The sequence below is a fragment of the Capra hircus genome, chromosome 13, assembly GCF_001704415.2.
Source record: "Capra hircus breed San Clemente chromosome 13, ASM170441v1, whole genome shotgun sequence".
Taxonomy (NCBI): Eukaryota; Metazoa; Chordata; class Mammalia; order Artiodactyla; family Bovidae; genus Capra; species Capra hircus.
In genome coordinates this window covers 42626730-42648592 of record NC_030820.1, presented here as the reverse complement: position 1 = coordinate 42648592, position 21863 = coordinate 42626730, and the positions used below count along the sequence as shown (strand labels likewise).

The following is a 21863-nucleotide window of genomic DNA, read 5'->3' as shown; positions in this document are numbered from 1 at the left end:
TGGGATGGTTTGGTCAGCACCTCCTGTACAGTGTTACAAAAGTCATCCATAGTTTCAGGCACTCTATCAATTTAATCCCTTGAGTCTATTAATCATTTCTATTATATCATCATAAGGGATTTTATTTAGGTCATATGTGAATGGTCTAGTGATTTTCCTACTACAGGGAAGGAATACAGGCCCACCCATCAACAGAAAATTGGATAAAAGATTTACTGAGCATGACACTGTCTACCAGAGTAAGACTCAGTTTTCCCCACAGTCAGTCCCTCCCATCAGGAAGCTTGAAAATCCATCACATGGCAGACAGAGGAGCAAGAATTTCAATCCTATGGCCCTCAGAATGAAAACCACAATCACAGAAAACTAACCAAAATGATCACATGGGATCACAGTCTTTTGTAACTCATGAAACTATGAGTCATGCCATACAGGGCCACCCAAGATGGGCGAGTCATGGTGGAGAGTTCCGGCAAAATGTGGTTCTCTAGAGAAGGCAATGGAAAACTACTTTAGCATTCTGCTGTGAGAACACCAGAATGAAAAGGCCAAAAAGATATGACACTGAAGGATGAACTCCCCAGGTCAGTAGGTGCCCAATGTGCAACTAGGGAAGAGGGAGAAATAGCACCAGAAACAATCAAGACGCTGTGCCAAAGCAGAATTAATGCCCAGGTGTAGAGGTATCCGTTGATGAAAGTAAAGTCTGATGCTGTAAAGAATAATATTGCATAGGAACCTGGAGCATTAGGTCTCTAATCCAGATAAACTGGATGTGGACAAACAGGAGATTGCAAGAGGAAACACAGACTTTGTAGGAATCAGTGAACTAAAATGGACAGAGATGGGCAAATTTAATTCAGATGAGCATTATATCTACTACTGTGGGCAAGAATCCCTTAGAATAAAAGGAGAAGCCCTCATAGTCAAAAAAGATTCCAAAATGCAGTACTTGGGTACAGTCTCAAAAATTACAGAATGATCTTGGTTCACTTCCAGGGGAAATCATTCAACATCACAGTAATCGAATTCTATGCCCCAACCACAAATGCTGAAGAAGCTGAAGTTGAAAGGTTCTGTGAAGACCTACAAGACCTTCTAGAACTAACCAAAAAAAAGATGTCCTTTTCATCATAGGGAGCTGAATTCCAAAAGTAGGAAGTTAAGAGATACTTGGATTAACAGGCAAGTTTGGCTTTGGAGTACAAACAACACAGGGCAAAGGCTAACAGAGTTCTGTCAAGAGAACACTCTAGTCATAGCATACAACGTCTTCCAACAACACAAGACTTGTTCTCTAGGGGCTGGAAAAGGTGATAAACTAGGTTGCCCCCTACAACTTCCAGAAAAGAATGCAGGCCTTCTGGCCTCTGATTTTAGCCTCTATTGATTTCAAATTTCTGACCTCCACAAATGTAAAATAATAAATGGTGTGTCGAGCCACAAAATTTTTGGCCATTTGTTGGAGCAGAAGAATTAACTAATATGGACGTGGTTCAAGTCAACTCACCTCCATCTGCTGCATCATAGGTTTTCGTCTCTCTCCTGGATCGCTCCTCTGACCTCAGAGCCAGTTGGTCATCTCCCCCAACTGGGAGCCTTTTCCACTTTCTTCAGCAACTGCCCAGTTCCATGGTCCTCAAAACAGCAAAGTCTTTGAAAACTGTGTATACTCTGTCTATCATTGGTCTCTTCATGCCATTTCCTAAACCCACTCTACTCAGGGTTTGTCTGAGTATGTGTATGTGTATAGCAACCAGTATTGTTCAATACACTCGGTATTCTTGTGTGGAGAACACCCTGATAGAAAAGCCTGGCAGGCCACAGTCCACAGGGTCACAGAGAGTTGGACACGACCAAAGGGACCCCGTATGCATAGACACAGACTTTTTTTTGCCTGTGACAGCTCTGCCCCAGTGAAGGTTGTGCATGAAGGTGGCAGCGCTGCTTGGGTTGCGGGGACCATGGTGGCGCCAAGTGTGCAGGGATACGGACTGCCTCAGCCACTGGTGTATTGGGCCCATCAGAGTCCTTTTTCAAGCCTCTGGTACCTGACGATCAGAAGGCCACTTCGGCTAGTCTTTGTCCGTACCTCTGCCCGTTCAGGCACTTAGAGGGCTCCCTTGCCGGGGTCCTTCTCTGTTGTTCTATGCATCAGACACATAGAAGCCCCTCTCCCAGTGACCTCCTTCCTGCCCCGGGCTGGGGTCCTACTCTGTAGATCAGCAATCAGGCACTTAATAAAGCACTCTGGGTGGGGTCCTCCTCGGTAGTTCCCTGCCTCAGGTGCTTGATGGATCAGCCTCTCTATTGTGCAGCTGTCCATGCTGGTGTGTGGGGAGAGAGGCTATGGTGATGGCTCCAACCCCTATGTGTGACTTGGCATTTCCCACCACAGTCTCCTCCCTCACATTCCTTCATCTGTCTCTCCACAGCAGCCCTTGCCCTGGGATTGCTCCACAATCCCTAAGCTCCAGCTCCCAGCCACTGCACCTTCTAGGGGACTTGCCTCCCTGTCCGGGGTGTGTATGGCTGTGGCAAGAACTGTCTGATTCTCATTCTATTCAGGCTGCCACAGATCAACTCTTTCACACTCAGCCTTAAATGTGTCTCCTCTGACTCAGACAATTGCCCCACTGTGGAGACTGGACCCCTGCTTCAGTTCCCCCACGTGCTGAGGGCAGGTCCAGCCCTACTAACACTCCAGTTTTTCCCTCTAGTTCCTTTGTCCTACAGAGTTTTGTGTGGTTCCATATATTCTTTTCCGCTGATCCGGTCCTCCTGTCCGCTCTCAGCTGGTGTTCTGTATGCACTTCCATGTCTGAAGGTGTATTCCTTATGCATCCGAGGAGAGAGATGTACTCCACGTCCACCTACTCATCCGCCATCTTGTTCCTCTACAGAGTGACTTTTTTAAAACATCAGCTCATGTAACTACTATGCTCAAAACCCAAAATGTAATTCTCCATTTCTCTCAGAGTGAAGTCCTGTCAAAATCTACATGACACAGACCCCCTGGCCCCACTGACTCTCTGGTCTTCTCTTCAACGCCTCTCTCCCCACCTCACGAAACTCCACCCACCATCAGCTGACTTGCTGGCCCTTAAATGTTACATGAATACTCCTACTTCCTTGACTAGCATTTTCTGTTCCAGAGAAATGCAGGGAGCACTATCACTATGTTTCAAGGCTCTTTCTTGTACAAATGAGAAGTTGTGTGGGATGAAGTGTAGTTGGCTCCTCTGCCCAACAGCTGTACAGAAATGGAAGAGATTGTGTAGAAATATCTCCTACAGGCACTTGCCCATTTCTAACAGCTAAATACTCTTGATTCTGTTCACAGTTTCAGCCTCCACTGGACTATCAAGTCAAGAATTTCTCATTTTTATTAATATCTATTGATAAAACAATTTCTAGGCAGACAATTAAGAGAGGGTGTGGAGAAAAGGGAACCCTCCTACACTGTTGGTGGGAATGCAAACTAGTACAGCCACTATGGAGAACAGTGTGGAAATTCCTTTAAAAATTGCAAATAGAACTACCTTATGACCCAGTAATCCCATTGCTGGGCACACACACTGAGGAAACCAGAATTGAAAGAGACACATGTACCCCAATGTTCATCGCAGCACTGTTTATAATAGCCAGGACATGGAAACAACCTAGATGTCCATCAGCAGATGAATGGATAAGAAAGCTGTGGTACATATACACAATGGAGTATTACTCAGCCGTTAAAAAGAATTCATTTGAATCAGTTCTGATGAGATGGATGAAACTGGAGCCAATTATACAGAGTGAAGTAAGCCAGAAAGAAAAACACCAATACAGTATACTAACACATATATATGGAATTTAGGAAGATGGCAATGACGACCCTGTATGCAAGACAGGAAAAAGACACAGATGTGTATAATGGACTTTTGGACTCAGAGGGAGAGGGAGAGGGTGGGATGATTTGGGAGAATGGGAATTCTAACATGTATACTGTCATGTAAGAATTGAATCGCCAGTCCATGTCTGACGTAGGGTGCAGCGTGCTTGGGGCTGGTGCATGGGGATGACCCAGAGAGATGTTGTGGGGAGGGAGGTGGGAGGGGGGTTCATGTTTGGGAACGCATGTAAGAATTAAAGATTTTAAAATTTAAAAAATAAAAAAAAATTTAAAAATTTAACAAAAAAAAGATTTGCAGCCTTATAGTGAGCAAAATATAATGCTGGATTTGTAAATGGTATTTTTAGCTTACCAAGATAATTATGTTAAGCTAAAAAATAAGTATACATTCTGTAGATTGAAGAGTCTTTCCCTTTGTAAATAAAAACACATTTGTATAGTAAAGTGCACCAAAGTATTATTAAAATGGTTAACCACAGCTTATTTTTATTTTCAATCCTTTGCCTTCTATTTCCTAATTTTCTATAATTTGTATGTATTACCTTAATTATCAGAAAAATAGAAGTATTCTTACTTTGAAGTTTTTATTGTTTCATAAAGTGTTAAATGTTTTTTAAAAAAAGCAAGCTTTCAAAATTTCAGACACTTCATTTAAGCATCTTAACAATTACAAAAATCTTCACTGCCCTAGAAGCAAGACATTCTCAAAGAACCACGGTGAGAGCTGAGAGTCAATATTCTTCAGAGAATGGATATTCTGGGTGACCAACACCACTGAAAGAGAAGAAGGAAGATTCATTTATTAAATCAGCCATGTTGTCATAGAGAACATTGTTCTGTGAATGTGGTCAGGATGGGCTAAAACTCTAAATCTACAAGCAGGTGCCTCCTTCTCCCCCGACAAGCACACCTGCAGGTGCCTGCTCCATGTGCACACGGCACCTGCACGTCCAGTCCCAACATTCACATGTAACATTCACTCCACAGTGACAAGTAGGTTGACTCAGGTTACAATTTATACAACAGCACAAGACATAGGACTAACTGTGGGCATCATTTCAGACACAGGTGGAACTTATGTCCCTAGATGAGGAGAAAAATCACAGTGAACAAACGAGCTACTCCTTTTCACACATCCATGGATAAGCAGATACTGAGAACCCCCCAAAATTCAGGGTGTCTCCATTAAGGAATTTCTCATCTGTTGAAGAGATACCACGTACACCTCAATAAATACACAGCACAAAGTGGGATCATTCTCTTACTTTATAATATATTAAAACACTGGTTATTCAGCAATTAGTATTACTGCTGTTTTCCTTTTTTCCATGTTTGTACTTTTCACTCTAATGTGTCCTTTTAAATTCAATCTATTATAAAGTGGATTTTTAGCAATTCCATCTTCCAGGAACTGTGCTAGTCAGTTGAGCCCACAAAGATAGGCATTCACAGCCCAGTGAAGGAGAACATAGAATTAAAAAGCCTTTGAGAACTTAAAAGCCTTTGAGTTCAGAAGAGGAGCTTTCCATGTTTTTTCCACGTATCATATCTTTTCTTAGAATCATGATATAGCTCTGCAACAACAGGGGCAGTTTTGAGACCTTTCACTGAAATTAAATCTTCATTTTGCCACTATTTGTATTCTCATTTCTCAAAACTCCCTTCCAAATTTTTATTTTGTCTTTTCAATCCTGATCTCCTTCTTCAGTAATTAGGCAGCTGGAGTCACATGTTAGTGACTAAGTCAAAGTCCAGGTGATAGGGGCTCCAAAGGGATGTACCCCTGATGGACTGAAGCTACAGTGGGGTAAGTGTTGACTCAGGAAACCAAACACCCAGCCGATCTTCCCTAGGCGTGTCCTGCTAAGGACACAGAAGTCATTCAGTGGAGGGTCAGTTAATTCAGTTCTGTGAAATTATAAGGATGAGGAAATGGGAGTTGGAAGAGGGGAAAAGGCCAATGAAGAGATCAATTTGAAATAAATGGATAATGTCTTGGAGAAGAAATGCCCATTAGGGAGAAAACCCACCAGCCACTTAGGGGAGGAGGTGGAAGTAGGCCCCCTGTGACTTCTGAGCACTGATGCACATTGGCCTGCTTGGATCCCCTCCAGAAAAACATTAACATGACATTTGATGACTGTATGTGGACAAACATCAACACGGGCTTCCCAGGTTGTTCAGCAGTAAAGGACCCCACTGCCCATGCAGGAGACATGGGTTCAACCCCTGGGGTGGGAAGATCCCTTGGAGAGGGAAATGCCTGGGAAATCCCATGGACAAAAGAGCCTGGTAGGCTATAGTCCATGGGGTTGCAAAAGAGTCAGACAGGACTTCGCAACTGAACAACAACAAAACATGTATGTAATGCATGATGGATTCATTCTTATATAGCTGTTATTAATATAATCATTTTCCCCTGATCCAAAAAGAATTAAATATGAAACATGTTCACAGGTCCCTGAAAGAATAGTGGGCTGCAGGCAGTGTGCCCTTTTTGTTTCCTGGGTCCCTCCACCCTGAGAGGAGGCATACTAGGCATAGGGATTAGGGACACAAAGTAGTGAAATCACCATGATGTCAAATCTGAGGATTCTATTGATGGGCTGTCCTGGGCCCAAGTCACATTTCTGTTGGTCAGAGATGGAGCCTTGGAGGAAACCTCTCATCTGAGGTCTGCAGGAAGCCCCTGGTTTACTTCTACACTGGAATTCAGGACTCTTTTCCCAGAATTAAGCTTTTGAAATGCTTAGTTCTCCTGCTGACCTGCCTGCCACAGAAAACAGTGTATGTGTGAAATTCTGCAAGTCACTTACAATAGCATCTCGCTATATCTTATATTTCTGTTGATGCCATCGATTGCTTTCATGTCTTCTGGACTCAGCTCAAAGTCAAACACCTGGAAGGAAGGAACAATCACATTAACCTCTCCCCCAAGGAGACAGCCTCCCCCCTGTGGACTGGAGGATTTTCCAGCTGTATAGAGACATGAGGAGGGGACAGGGAAGCCGTGCCTGTCCTCAGCTTCCAGGAGAACAACCTGGGACCCTCTTGCTGAGTTCTCACCTCTCCTTCCCACACCTTCTCCTTCTCTGTCCACCTCACAAACATTACAGTGCATCAGTCCCTTATCTTTCTAAGGGAATCACTTGTGACAGAAAATGAACTAAAATCTTCTTTTTCCAAACACATTGCCTTTGGACACCCCTGACTCAATACGAAATCAGGTGGATTATATTCTTTGCAGCCAAAGATGGAGAAGCTCTATACAGTCAGCAAAAACAAGACAGGGAGCTGACTGTGGCTCAGATCATGAGCTCCTTATTGCCAAATTCAGACTTAAATTGAAGAAAGTAGGAATAACCACTAGACCATTGAGCTATGACCTAAATCAAATCCCTTATGATTATACAGTGGAAGTGAGAAATAGATTTAAGGGACTAGATCTGATAGAGTACCTGATGAAATATGGATGGAGGTTCGTGACATTGTACAGGAGACAGGGATCAAGATCATCCTCATGGAAAAGAAATGCAAAAAAGCAAAATGGCTATCTGAGGAGCCCTTACAAATAGCTGTGAAAAGAAGAGAAGTGAAAAGCAAAGGAGAAAAGGAAAGATATGACCATCTGAATGCAGAGTTCAAAAGAATAGCAAGGAGAGATAAGAAAGCCTTCCTCGGTGATCAATGCAAAGAAATAGAGGAAAACAAAAGAATGGGAAAGACTAGAGCTCTCTTCAAGAAAATTAGAGATACCAAGGGAACATTTCATGCAAAGATGGGCTCAATAAAGGACAGAAATGGTATAGACCTAACAGAAGCAGAAGATATAAAAAAGACGTGGCAAGAATACACAGAAGAACTGTACAAAAAAGATCTTCATGACCCAGATAATCATGATGGTGTGATCACTCACCTAGAGGCAGACATCCTGGAATGTGAAGTCAAGTGGGCCTTAGAAAGCATGACTATGAACAAAGCTAGTGGAGGTGATGGAATTCCATTGAGCTATTTCAAATCCTGAAAGATGATGCTGTGAAAGTGCTGCACTCAATATGCCAGCAAATTTGGAAAATTCAGCAGTGGCCACAGGACTGGAAAAGGTCAGTTTTCATTCCAATCCCAAAGAAAGGCAATGCCAAAGAATGCTCAAGTTCAGTTCAGTTCAGTCATTCAGTCATGTCCGACTCTTTGCGACCCCATGAATCGCAGCATGCCAGGCCTCCCTGTCCATCACCATCTCCCAGAGTTCACTCAGACTCACACCCATCGAGTTCGTGATGCCACCTAGCCATCTCATCCTCAGTCGTCCCCTTCTCCTCCTGCCCCCAATCCCTCCCAGCATCAAAGTCTTTTCCAATGAGTCAACTCTTCCCATGAGGTGGCCAAAGTACTGGAGATTCACCTTAACATCATTCCTTCCAAATAAATCCCAGGGTTGATCTCCTTCAGAATGGACTGGTTGGATCTCCTTGCAGTCCAAGGGACTCTCAAGAGTCTTCTCCAACACCACAGTTCAAAAGCATCAATTCTTCGGCGCTCAGCCTTCTTCACAGTCCAACTCTCACATCCATACATGACCACAGGAAAAACCATAGCCTTGACTAGACAGACCTTAGTCAGCAAAGTAATGTCTCTGCTTTTAAATATACTATCTAGGTTTGTCATAACTATTCTTCCAAGGAGTAAGTGTCTTTTAATTTCATGGCTGCAGTCACCATCTGCAGTGATTTTGGAGCCCCAAAAAATAAAGTCTGACACTGGTTCCACTGTTTCCCCATCTATTTCCCATGAAGTGATGGGACCGGATGCCATGATCTTCGTTTTCTGAATGTTGACCTTTAAGCCAACTTTTTCACTCTCCTCCTTCACTTTCATCAAGAGGCTTTTTAGCTCCTCTTCAATTTCTGCCATAAGGGTGGTGTCATCTGCATATCTGAGGTTATTGATATTTCTCCCAGCAATCTTGATTCCAGCTTGTGCTTCTTCCAGCCTAGTATTTCTCATGATGTACTCTGCATATAAGTTAAATAAGCAGGGTGACAATATACAGCCTTGACGTACTCCTTTTCCTATTTGGAACCAGTTTGTTGTTCCAAGTCCAGTTCAAACTGTTGCTTCCTGACCTACAGATAGGTTTCTCAAGAGGCAGGTCAGGTGGTCTGGTATTCCCATTGCACTCATCTCACATGCTAGTAAAGTAATGCTCAAAATTCTCCAAGCCAGGATTTAGCAATATGTGCTAAATATTTAGCAATATTTTCCAGATGTTCAAGCTGGCTTTAGAAAAGGCAGAGGAACCAGAGATCAAATTGTCAACATCTGCTGCATCATCAAAAAAGCAAGAGCATTCCAGAAAAACATCTATCTCTGCTTTATTGGCTATGCTAAAGCCTTTGACTGTGTGGATCACAATAAACTGTAGAAAATTCTGAAAGAGATGGGAATGCCAGACCACCTGACCTGCCTCTTGAGAAACCTATATGTAGATAAGGAAGCAACAGTTAGAACTGGACATGGAAAAACAGACTGGTTCCAAATAGGAAAAGGAGTACATCAAAGCTGTATATTGTCACCCTGCTTATTTAACTTCTATGCAGAGTACATCATGAGAAACACTAGGCTGGAAGAAGCACAAGCTGGAATCAAGATTGCTGGGAGAAATATATCAATAACCTCAGATATGCAGATGACACCACCCTTATGGCAGAAAGTGAAGAGGAACTGAAAAGCCTCTTGATGAAAGTGAAAGAGGAGAGTGAAAAAGTTGGCTTAAAGCTCAACATTCAGTTCTATTTGCAACTTTTTAAGGAATCTCCACACTGTTTTCCATAGTGGCTGTACTAGTTTGCTCAGCAATCCCGCTGCTGGGCATACACACCGAGGAAACCAGAATTGAAAGAGACACATGTACCCCAATGTTCATCGCAGCACTGTTTATAATAGCCAGGACATGGAAACAACCTAGATGTCCATCAGCAGATGAATGGATAAGAAAGCTGTGGTACATATACACAATGGAGTATTACTCAGCCGTTAAAAAGAATACATTTGAATCAGTTCTGTTGAGATGGATGAAACTGGAGCCGATTATACAGAGTGAAGTAAGCCAAAAAGAAAAACACTGATACAGTATACTAACACATACATATGGAATTTAGAAAAATGGCAATGATGACCCTGTATGCAAGACAGCCAAAAAGACACAGATGTGTATAGCGTACTTTTGGACTCAGAGGGAGAGGGAGAGGGTGGGATGATTTGGGAGAATGGCATTGAAACATGTATACTGTCATGTAAGAATCGAATCACCAGTCTATGTCCGATGCAGGATACAGCATGCTTGGTGCTGGTGCACGGGGATGACCCAGAGGGATGTTGTGGGGAGGGAGGTGGGAGGGGGGTTCGTGCTTGGGATCACATGTACACCCGTGGTGGATTCATGTCAATGTATGGCAAAACCAATAGAGTATTGTAAAGTAAAATAAAGTAAAAATTTAAAAAAGCTCAACATTCAGAAAATGAAGATCATGGCATCTGGTCCCATCACTTCATGGGAAATAGATGATGAAACAGTGTCAGACTTTATTTGGGGGTGCTCCAAAATCACTGCAGATGGTGATTGAAGCTATGAAATTAAAAGACGCTTACTCCTTGGAAGGAAATTTATGAGCAACCTAGATAGCATAATTCAAAAGCAGAGACATTACTTTGCCGACTAAGATCCATCTATTCAAGGCTATGGTTTTTCCAGTGGCCATGTACTGATGTGAGAGTTGGACTGTGAAGAAAGCTGAGCACCAAAGAACTGATGCTTTTGAACTGTGGTGTTGGAGAAGACTCTTGAGAGTCCCTTGGACTACAAGGAGATCCAAACAGTCCATCCTAAAGATCAGTCCTGGGTGTTCATTGTGGAAGGACTGATGCTGAGGCTGAAACTCCAGTACTTTGGCCACCTCGTGCAAAGAGTTGACTCATTGGAAAGACCTTGATGCTGGGAAAGATTGAAGGCAGGAGGAGAAGGGGACGACAGAGGATGAGATGGTTGGATGGCATCACCAACTCACTGCACATGAGTCTGGGTAAATTCCGGTAGTTGGTGATGGACAGGGAGGCCTGGCGTGCTGCGATTCATGGGGTCGCAAAGAGTCGGACACAACTGAGCAACTGAACTGAACTGAACTAAACTGACTCAATACCTAAACCTGAGCTAACATTAAACTGATTAACTCTCCCCAACATGCCCAAGGGTGACAACATTCAGCTGAAGCACTGCGGAAAGGAGGCTCCCTGTGAAAGCCTATTCAAGACTCTGATATCAAACTATTCATTATCTATGACTGAATCTAACAAAAACTTTATGTAAATTTGTTTGTGGAGAAAGTTATGAAAAAATGTTTAACATTAAGGAAACCTAGATAATTAAAAATTCATATCATATTCACGAAATGGAAAGCTCAATTTGTAAAGAAATTCATTTACTCCAAATGATATAGTGTTTCAATATAACATGAACCAAAGACTTGAGCATATATTCTTCCCTGGAAGTTGGTAAAGTGATACTAAATTTGCAATAAAAGAGAGCTAAATAAAAGCAATCAGGATATTCTTAAAAAATAAAAAATTATCATTTTGAAAAGCATACTTATTTTCACTTTAATATCACAGTGCAGAAAACAGAATAGTTAAATAGAAGAGAGACACCATAAACGTACTTCTGGACAATCGATATATGACAGAGTTGACAATGAAAATCTGTGAGGAAATATGGAACTTTTGGTTTAAATTTAAATATACGTAAAGGCGTATGTATCTATTTTCATATAATCTTAGATAATCAGTTCCAGCTAGATTACAGAACCAAATTTAAATGGAAAAATGGAAACAATTGATCAGGGGACAATTTCCCTTCCCCTTGACTTGGCCTGACCTGTAACCTGTGGCACTGAACAGTGATATTTCCCAGAAGTGCTGAGCCAGATCTGAGCCCTGACAGGAAGAGGATTTTTTTGCCTAATCACTGACTTGGGATCACAGCACTGTGCTGAGATGAAGACCAAGTCAGTTGACAGCAGTCTAGCCAAACATATTTGAAAAACTATGCAGAGAAGCGTGCATGCTCCTCTAACAAGGGCCATATCCACCTGCTAAAGCAAAACTGCAGAGCTGTTCTGCACTGAACTGCAAATGCATGAGAGAGCCCAGCTAAGAGGACAACAGCTTAGCTGAGTGCAGGCTGACTGTCAAACCACAGAATCAAGAGAAGCATAACTGTTCTCTACATTAAATTCTGAAATTGGGGAGTTTTCTGTGCAGCTACACTAAGGGGAAAATGTAGGTCTCCCACACAGAAGTCTAAAAAGAAACAACTTAGCTAAAGTGGACAACGTCTTGAAGAGGAGCTTCTCAAAGACAGAAACTCATGGAGATTAAATGTATGAACATGCAACCTTGTTAGTATTCAGGGAAATACTCTGTTTTCCCCTCCACCATGTTAAATTACAAGGAGAAGCTTGTGACCTGGAGGAGGGCCCTCAACCAACCACACAAGCCCCTTGACCTCAAGACTCCAGCTTCATAAATGTGAGAAGCAAATTTCAATTTTTTCTCAGCCACTCAATCCATGGTATTTTGTTGGAGCAGTCCAAACAGCCTAAAAAATTCACAATTTCATCAACTGAGAACAAAGAAAATAAGATGCCATTTGCACAAAGTGACAGAATAAATTGCAGAAGTAACACTGGAAATAAATCTCTGTTATCTGTCCAACCTTGGCTCAGATGGTAAAGAATCTGCCTGCAATGCAGGAGACTCCAGTTCAATTCCTGGGTTAGGAAGATCCCCTGGAGAAGGAATAAGTTACCAACTCCAGTGTTCTTGGGCTTCCCTGGTGACTCAGACAGTGAAGAATCTGCCTGCAATGTGGGAGACCTGAGTTCAATCGCTGGGTTGGGAAGATCCCTTGGAGGAGGGCATGGAGACCCACTCCAGTATTCTTGCCTAAGAACCCCCATGGACAGACCAGCCTCGCAGGCTACAGTCCATGGGGTCACAAAGAGTCAGACAAGACTGAGCAACTGAGCACACACATCTGTCCAACATTAACCCTCTCCAGCCATGCCACCTTTCCTGTTGCCACATCAGGAGGAGAAAACTACCAGGAACACACACAAGGCATTCATGCACAGAGGAGAACAGGTAACTTGTCTTGACTCAAGGAAAGTCTTGAGAGACGGACAAAGAATGACCCTCGTGAAGGACATTCCTTAGGAGCCCGCTGCCCACAGCCCCACTCATCATCACCTGTATGTTCTCTTTGATCCGCTTCCTGTTGTAACTCTTGGCCAGAACCACAACCCCACGTTGTATCTGGTAGCGAAGGGCAACTAGAGCTGGGGTTTGCTTGTGCTTTTTGGCAATGGCACAAAGAACCGGGTCCTCCAAGAGAACGGGGTGGTTCAGGTTCACCCTGGAAGGAAATTCAGAAATGCTGAGGAGCTGAGACTAAATCCTCACTTTCTAAGGAGGCTTCTCAAACAGACCAAGTAGGTTCACTCCAGACCAATGCTTCTCAAAGTGTGCTCCAGCGACCAGCATCATCAGTATCATCAGGGATCTTGTTAGAAATACAAATTCCATGACTCAGTTGAAGACAAACTGAGTCAGAACCTCAACTGGGTCACCTCCCATTCTGTGTTCAGATTCTTGATTGAGTTGAGACCAGGACTGCCAAACGTGTGGAATTTTTTCTTTACTTCTCAGTTATTGTTTTTCTTTGATAATCAAGACCATGAGTAGAGAAGGAGAAGAAAAATACCAGGAAATTTTTTAATGTCACTTTTCTAGGCTTTGATAAAAACTGAGTAGTCCCAGAATGACAGTCATTTATTTCATCATTATTCTCCTAGAGATGTTTACATAATTGGTTCAAATTGAAACTTTATTTCTAGCATGATAGACTTAGGAGTTACATATCATTGTCCCAATTTTAGACATAAGGTAAGTGAAGTTTGGAACATCTCTTTTTAGAAATGTATTCATTAGTTAATAAGTAAGATCATGATATAAGGTTGGGTTTCTGGTCTCAACTGGGAGATTATGCAGAGATTTTAATGTAATTGATGAATATACAAGCAGCAGACCTGGCTTGGATCTTGAGCCAGAAAGACCCCCTGGGGAAGGGAATGGCTACCCACTTCAGTATTCTTGCCTGGGAAATCCATGGACAGAGGAGTTTGGTGGGCTACAGACCATGAGGTCGCAAAGAGTCAGACACAACAAGCAACTAAATCTTTCACACAAGCTAATACAGTGTAGAGAAACTGTCTGGGTGATGAGAAGATAAAAGAGAAGAAATCAGTCCATCCTTCCCCTTTATTCCCCCTGCCTGTGAGAGTTATCTTCAGACCACTGAGTACTGTATGATTTGAATCATTTCATCAAAAACTGAATTTTAGGTAAACACCGTGTTGTCTTCCTTAGGGTTCATTACCATCCTTTTATTCTTTGGGATCCCAGAGCACTATAGGCAACAAGAACAATATCATGGGACTTGCAGAAATCCAATAGTTTACTCTGGTTGAGATAAGGGTGACATTCCACCTGTAGAATGCCAACAGAGAAGAGTGTCAGATTATATGGGAAAGTAATATTAATAAAACAGAGAATATTAAAAGTTTAAAAAATGCTAAAGGAAAAACTACAACTTAAATGTAAACTTGAAATATCAACATCAAGATAAAAATTGAGAGAAGTGTGCTTAAAAGTTAATTTTATGATAGAGTTGGATGAGAGAACCATTCCAAGCTTGAGTAATCACAAGGTGAGCTCTACATATGAGTAAATGTTTCTGAGTAAATATTTTATTGATTGTTAATATCACCATGAGCCGTTAAATTCAGCCTTTCACCTGGATGACTTTCATAGTTGTCAGCACATTTTTGGTACTGAAGACCCAGAAAAGCTGAAACACTAAGACTAAGGATTCAGCCATCCAAACCCCACACAAATTTTAAACCAATATTGTCCGATTTAACTTTCTTTACACTCTATGCCATATTTCGTGGTCCTCCTTCCCATCCATAAGTTCCCTCCCAGGCACTTGCAACATCCATTTCTGGACACCCTTTAGGCTCAGGTGAACACCACCTTCCTCTAAGTTCTGGGTGACTAGTGTAACCCTTCTTCACCTCCCTTACCTTTCCTCAGTCTCCACCACAATTTAGCAGGACCCCACCCCCCCCCCGCCGCCAGCTTTTCCACCCAGACTTTATCAAACAGAGGTACCACTGTAGGTTCTATTCATGGTATTCCATCCACACAGAGGCTCTGCCCTCTAGAACATTCTGTCCACAAAGGCCAGATGAACAGGAGGGGAAGACAGACAGACATCAGGCCCCATGGCAAGAGGGAGGTTGTGAAGAGCAGGAGGGAGAGGAGCCGAGCTGCTCACCTGGTTGCAGACGGGCTTGTACTTGAGCCCCGGCTTGTTCAGGATCTTCTCCAGCTGCTTGTGGTTGAAGTTGGACACCCCGATGGACTTGGTCAGCCCTGCGTCCTTACACTTCTCCAGGGCCTAGGGAAGAAGGGGGGGGTGCACAGTCGTTTAGAATGGGCAATAGAGCAAAAATAAATGCTGAAAAAGTATCTGTCAACAGGGTCACCCATCAAGACTTAGCATTGCTTATCAAGAGGAAAAAAGAAGTTGTGACACAAAAACGACAATTACCATTTCCTCCTTAGAAAACTCCCTGAGAAGACATAGCATACGGAAGGAAAGAGATGCCCGTCTTCCCTGTCCCATATTCTCCTCCTTTGTTCCTCTCTGTGAGCATTCCAGCAATGGTTTCCTCCCCAAAACCCCAGCATCACAACCCTTAGATTCATGAACTGCTGAGTCTGATGGTCCACAGTCCATTCTCACAGGTGGAAGAAATGAAGGTCCCCCCTCTCCTGGCTCCTCCCCTGATTTGCTCCTCCCTAGACTCACCTCCCACGTGCGACAGAGATCCACTGAGTCTAATATCATTTTTCCATTTTCATCTTTTGGAAGTAATTCCTCCCCTGGCTGGAATAGAGGTAGTCATTTTAGAGATGTCACAAAGTAATATCTCTACATTTAGCCTGGCTGCTTGGCACCAGGTAGTAAACCTCCATGAGGTAGGTGTTACAATATTCTGGATACTAGTATTTGCATATAGGGAGTTGTAAGCAAAGTCTTTAGGAGGGAGGCATATTCTAGTCTCTTACACTTAATATATATATGTTGTAATAAATATGTTTTTCTAGGTCCTAAATGGGAATTCCCATGACTTTTGTGGATTTTGTCTGTTCCTTGTACTTGTCTCTTTCGAAATGCTTCTCTTGAGCTGGAAAAGGCAGTAAGTTACATGACATAATTTCCAGAATAAAAATTTCAACCTTGATATGACTAGATAATCAGACTTCCTTTTCCATCTGAGCATCAGATGCTCTAGGGCAGGCATGTGAACCAGCAAGGCTCTGGTTAGGTTGATGGAATGTGGAAGATCCAGACATGCTCTCAAACATTCATGACCATGAGCTGCCCCAAGACCATATTTGCCACCAGTCGAAAATGTCACCAATGTTCAGTAAAAATAAAGCAAATCATGAGTAATGCCATAATGTGTGTGTTTGCTAAGTTGCTTCAGTCATTTCTGACTCTTTGTGTCCCCATGGACTGTAGCCCACCAGGCTCCTCTGTCTATGGGATTCTCCAGGCAAGAATACTGGAGTGGGTTGCCACTCTTTCCTTCAGGGGATCTTCCCAATCCAGAGATCAAACCTGCATCTCCTGCAGCTCCTGTATTGCAGGCAGATTCTGTACTGATGAATCCTCCAATGTTATGATGAGAGATAGAAAAAACAGACATTTCTGAAGAGTACAGCAAATCCTTAAATCTATCCATGACTTAGACTTCGCATCTACATAGTCCTCTAAGCTATTTTGCATAGGATGGCTTGAGTAGATTTCTGTAACTTAAAATCAAGAGTTCTATAGAACACAGTTTTTTGTTGTTGTAGTTTCACTGTGGGGTTTGTTTGTTTGTTTGTTTCTTCCCTCAGGTTTGTGGGATCTTAGTTCCCCAAACATGGATTGCACTCCTTCCCTCAAGTCAACTTGCCTCAGCAGTGAAAGCATGGAGTCGTAACTACTGGACTGCCAGGAAACTCCCGTCTACATAATAATACAGCATAATAATACAGTTCTTAAAGTCTAAATGCAGTCTATAACTTCATCATGAAGACAAGCAACAATGTAGGCAAGGTTTCCCTATGATGTCTGCCAGTTTTACATCCATCCAGATGGAGCACCACCAAATATGCTCAACTCGAAAGGGTGAAAGAGGAGAAGAACTCATTACATTCGATGTAAGATTGTGTCATTGCTCATCATGGCTGCACCAAACTCTTATTTCATGAAATCCCTAGAGACTCAGGAGTCGTATTCAGGACTGTGTGCAGAACTCACCTATTTCTATTTCCTCAAGTTTTTAAGGCAGACACTGAGAGATTCTTTAACTCCTTTCTCCGGGAGGTGTGTAAGGGATTCAAAGAAAATCAGTAAAAAGATGATCATGAATGATTATTAGGGGGATTCTACTCTAGTGAAACCCTCCCTACAATCTATTAAGAAAAATCTTAATTCAAGCACCCATGTAAGTTGATACACATTCTAAAAAAAGAAGTAAAATAGAAGCAATCATACAAATTTCCAACCTTCATGGCCACTGGAAAATGAATGAGATAGAGATCAACATAATCCAGTTGAAGATCTTTCAGTGACTTTTCTAAGGCTGGTTGGACCAAATCTGGTCGAAAGAAAGTGCACCAAAGCTGTAGAGATTAAAGAATGGAAGCTGTGTTAATAATACTTCAGGAAATTGAGGGGGGAGGGGGGCTTACCACATGGCTTTGGGGGTATTACTTCACTGACCAAGGATTGAACCTGGGCTCATGGCAATAAAGCACTAAGTCTTAATCATTGGACCACCAGGGAATTCCAATACTTTAGGAATGTAATAATAAACATGGGTCACCAAACAACTCTTCACCAAACAATGATCCTATTATACAATAATCACCTGGGCACAATCAGTTGCCCACATGTGCACACACACAACACACACACAGCACCTTTGAAGTGTAGAATATGTCTTCTCTCTTCACAGTGCCGTCTGCAATCTTGCTTCGAATGGCTTGGCCAACCTGCTCTTCATTTCGGTACACATGAGCACAGTCAAGGTGGCGGAACCCAACCTCTATAGCGAATTTGGTGACCTCCAGAGCTTCGCTCTTAGAAACCTACATGAGCAACAAAGGTAGTACTTATATTCACATAGGTTAAAAGATTGTTAAAGCACAAGCTTTGATCTTCCCAAGATTCAACTTTTCTTTGGGTAGTTCTGTATACGTGTGATGAACCCATGACAGTTTGCTGGAATTTCCTGGTCAGTAATTAAATGGACACCCAGGAACTCATCAATTAGAGGTTTATCACAGGTATCAGAGGATCCAAAGGCCACCTCCAGGTTCAGTGATTTGATATTAGATTCCAAAGGAGTAAACATAAAGTTGTAGTCATGGATAGGATTTATACTGTGAGGAGTTTGAAGTGAAATTGACAAAGATGTATGGTAAGATGTATGGTAAAAGCATCAAGAAACAAGCTGGAAGCTTCTAAGACTTCTGGCTACCACTGAAGCCACACAGAATACACCCAAAAAAAAAAAAAACTGTATCTATTCAAGGTATACAAAACGATATTTACACATAAGTGCATGCAAGCTAAGTTGCTTCAGTCATGTCCATTCTTTGCCACCCTATGGCAACCAAAGCCCACCAGGCTCCTCTGTTCAAGGGATTCTCCGGGCAAAAATCCAGGAGTGGATGGCCATGCCCTCCTCCAGCGTTCTTCCCAACCCAGGGATTGAACCCTTAACCTCTTATGTCTCCTGCACTGGCAGCGAGGTTCTTTACAACCAGCACCAGGTGGCACTAGAGGTAAAATACTGTCAGTACTGCTTATAATTACCCACTGTTATTGATGATCACAATCAAGCTACCAGGAGATCCATCACCTCACATAGCTAACTTGTGAGGGGAGTTGTGAGAACACTGAAAATCTGCTCTGTTAGCAAATCTCAAGATAGAATCCATTATTATCAACTGGAGTCACCGTGCTGAACATCAGGGGTCAAGACTTATTCATCTCAAACTGAAGGTCTGTCCCTTTGACCAACATCTTTCCCTTTTTCCCAGCCTTGTCCTCAACTTCTGATCACCATTCCTCTACTCTCTTCTTCTGTGAGTTCCACTTTTTTAGATTTCACCCATGTAGAGATCATGAAGTATTTGTCTTTCTATTTTTGTCTTCTCTCATTTCACTTAATGTTCTCCAGGTTGATCTGTGTGGTTGCAAATGGCAGGATTAACTTTGTTTTTAATACTGCATAATACTCCATTTCTTTTTATGTGATTCAGAATCTTTCCTGTTTCAAGGAACTAAATAATTTGTCTAACTTCCCTCTGTGGGGTCTAGTCCTGGTTTTTCTTAAATACTCAGGTATTTGGGACTGTACCGAGGAATACTTCAGTATAGCCTGGTCCCTTCCCTCCCCTCATCCCACTTTGCACTCCAAGGAAATAAGCCCTGTCTTCTGTCTTGAAAGGGTCTCTGAATATTTCCTTCTGTTTTATAGATGAAGAAGTGAGACACAAAGTTTAAGGACCAGTCAGCCCCTTGTCACAGCTACATACGCTAAAGGCCAGATGGACGGCAAACTTTCTGGTTTCCAGTCTAGACACTTGTCCACTAGCCGCTCATGTCCAAGCACTGAAAACTATACTTTAATAAAGAGACACTGCAAAACCCAAGAATACATTAAAAAGCCTGGCCTGTAAGACTGTAGCATATCCCCCCAAATGACACTGTAATTTCCATTAGAAGAAGTAGTCAAGCAGAAACCGAAGTACAGGGTAAAACACAGCTGGAATGTGTCTGGCCTGGGACCAAGTACACACCCCACAGTAGGAAAGCAATGCTCTCCCATTAGTTTTCAGCCATTTCATCTTCAGGGCCTTTTACTTCAAATATTTCTCTAGGTCATGTCTTTTTGGAAGGAGGAAGGAGTTCTGGAACTAATAAAATACACAGAGAAACCTGAGCATTGCAATCCCCCTCAGAGCAAAGCAGCTGACAGTCAGTGTTCTCAACAGCCGAGTCTCACCTCTTCTGCCAAGCTGGGAAAGAGACGGAAACTGGAGGGGAACCCAGAGTAATCTGCAGGTGAGCACAGCCTCAGACCCTGATGCAGAGTGGAGACTGGATGTTCTCTCCCCTTTCACAGGGTATGGTTCTAGCCTGGTTAGTGGAACCACAAGATCCTCCCAGAGTCACACAGGAACTCAGTGCTTGACAACCCAAGTTCCCTTCCTCTCATGTTACATCCACTACTATTTATATCTCAACCCCAAACCACTACTCTTACCTCCTCAGGTGCAGCAGTGCCAAATCCCAGGACAGGAATGAAGTGGCCATCATTAAGCTTCACCTTCTGGCTTTTGAGATCCATTGCCTGTTGCTCCTCCAACTAAGCAGAGAGATTTTTTTCTTCAACCTTCACAAGTTATAAATAGCAGAAAGGTAACATACCAGCTGCACTGTCTAATGTTAGCACATATATTATAGAAGAAGTAGGATTAAACCCATACACATGGAGTAAGAAGAGGATTGAAGTGAGTTAAACAACTTGTTCCCTTTTTTATAACCTTAAGCATTGTGTAATGATGAGATTGGTTGTATAATTATTGACCATATGCCAAACTTCCATACAGCAACTGTTTTTCACTTTTCTGTTATGAAGCCCAATCTCAATCAAAAATCAATTGAAACAGCTATCTTTCAGAACAAACATACACACATACACAAATCACACAAACTAAAAGTGTTTAATAAGCATTTTTTAAATGTTACCCCTTAATAAAGAATCAAAACTTCAAATGAAACTAAATTTGCCTTTTTACATTTCCCACCAGCAAAATTATTTGCTTTACAGATCTGACAGTGGTGAAATCCTGAACAGGATATGGAAACCAGACATTTTTGCAAAATACTTTTTGGAGATTAATTATTGATAGCTTTAGGGTACCATGTGCAGTATACAAACAGACTCTTGAGTGTTTATACCTTGTACCTAGCTATATAACTTCTAGAGTACTCTCATAATGTAACTGATACATATTTTACATAATTTACTATCTTGTACAACATTATTCATAAAAGAAAAACCTATTAAAAATTGACAAATTTGGGACAGAGAAGGAAACTATGATGCACTGATACTTGGGGATGTTGTGAAGACAAATAAAATTTAACATGTACAGTGATAACAGCAAAATGGTGAGCTAGGAGGACCAATTTTTCCCTTGGAAAGGCAAGAAAAGAAAGAGAAGGCAGCTGAAAAACCTCATAGGAGTTCTGGGAAACAGTCACAGATCTACAGCAACAAAGTGAACATGCAACTAGGAAAAATCCAGACTAGAATGGTAGGAAACGTCATCATGTATTTACTCACACGTACTCTCCTCCTGCAGTCCTGATCCCAGTTGCCTCCCTCAAACCAGAGTGATCACAGAAAACCTTATCTGCCACCTACTTTGGGGCTGCCTGGAGACTGGTGCCTGTTTTACTGAGCTTAAACTGAACAGCAGCTGGAATGGGTATTATAGCTGTGGGGAGAAGGTGGGGTATATATGGGGCCAGGGACAAAGGAATAAGGGTGGAGACATAGACTATATCATGTATTAATAAAATCTTGAGTAGAACTGGGGTGTGGATTTGGGGAGATAGTAAGGCATTCAAAATGGGGAGGGAAGTGGGAGGGGGGTTCATGTTTGGGAACACATGTAAGAATTAAAGATTTTAAAATTTAAAAAATAAAAAACT

At 42.2% G+C, this 21863-nt stretch overlaps 1 protein-coding gene across 3 annotated transcripts; it reads right to left on the bottom strand.

Moving 5' to 3' along the window:
* LOC102176340 (dihydrodiol dehydrogenase 3) lies at window positions 4461-21649 on the bottom strand. Of its 3 annotated transcripts, none has more exons than XM_018057311.1 (10): window positions 21493-21649; window positions 20407-20535; window positions 18053-18220; window positions 17636-17752; window positions 15885-15962; window positions 15348-15470; window positions 14388-14497; window positions 13199-13364; window positions 6712-6794; window positions 4461-4669 (listed from the first exon to the last, which is right to left on the bottom strand). In XM_018057311.1, exons 2-10 carry the CDS (start codon window positions 20488-20490, stop codon window positions 4627-4629), a joined length of 972 nt encoding a protein of 323 aa, XP_017912800.1. In that variant the 5' UTR covers window positions 20491-20535; window positions 21493-21649; the 3' UTR covers window positions 4461-4626. The 3 variants fall into 3 exon arrangements, with proteins under 3 accessions (XP_017912800.1, XP_005688157.2, XP_013824060.2); XM_005688100.3 differs by having other exon boundaries at window positions 20407-20508; XM_013968606.2 differs by having other exon boundaries at window positions 20407-20508; window positions 21499-21649.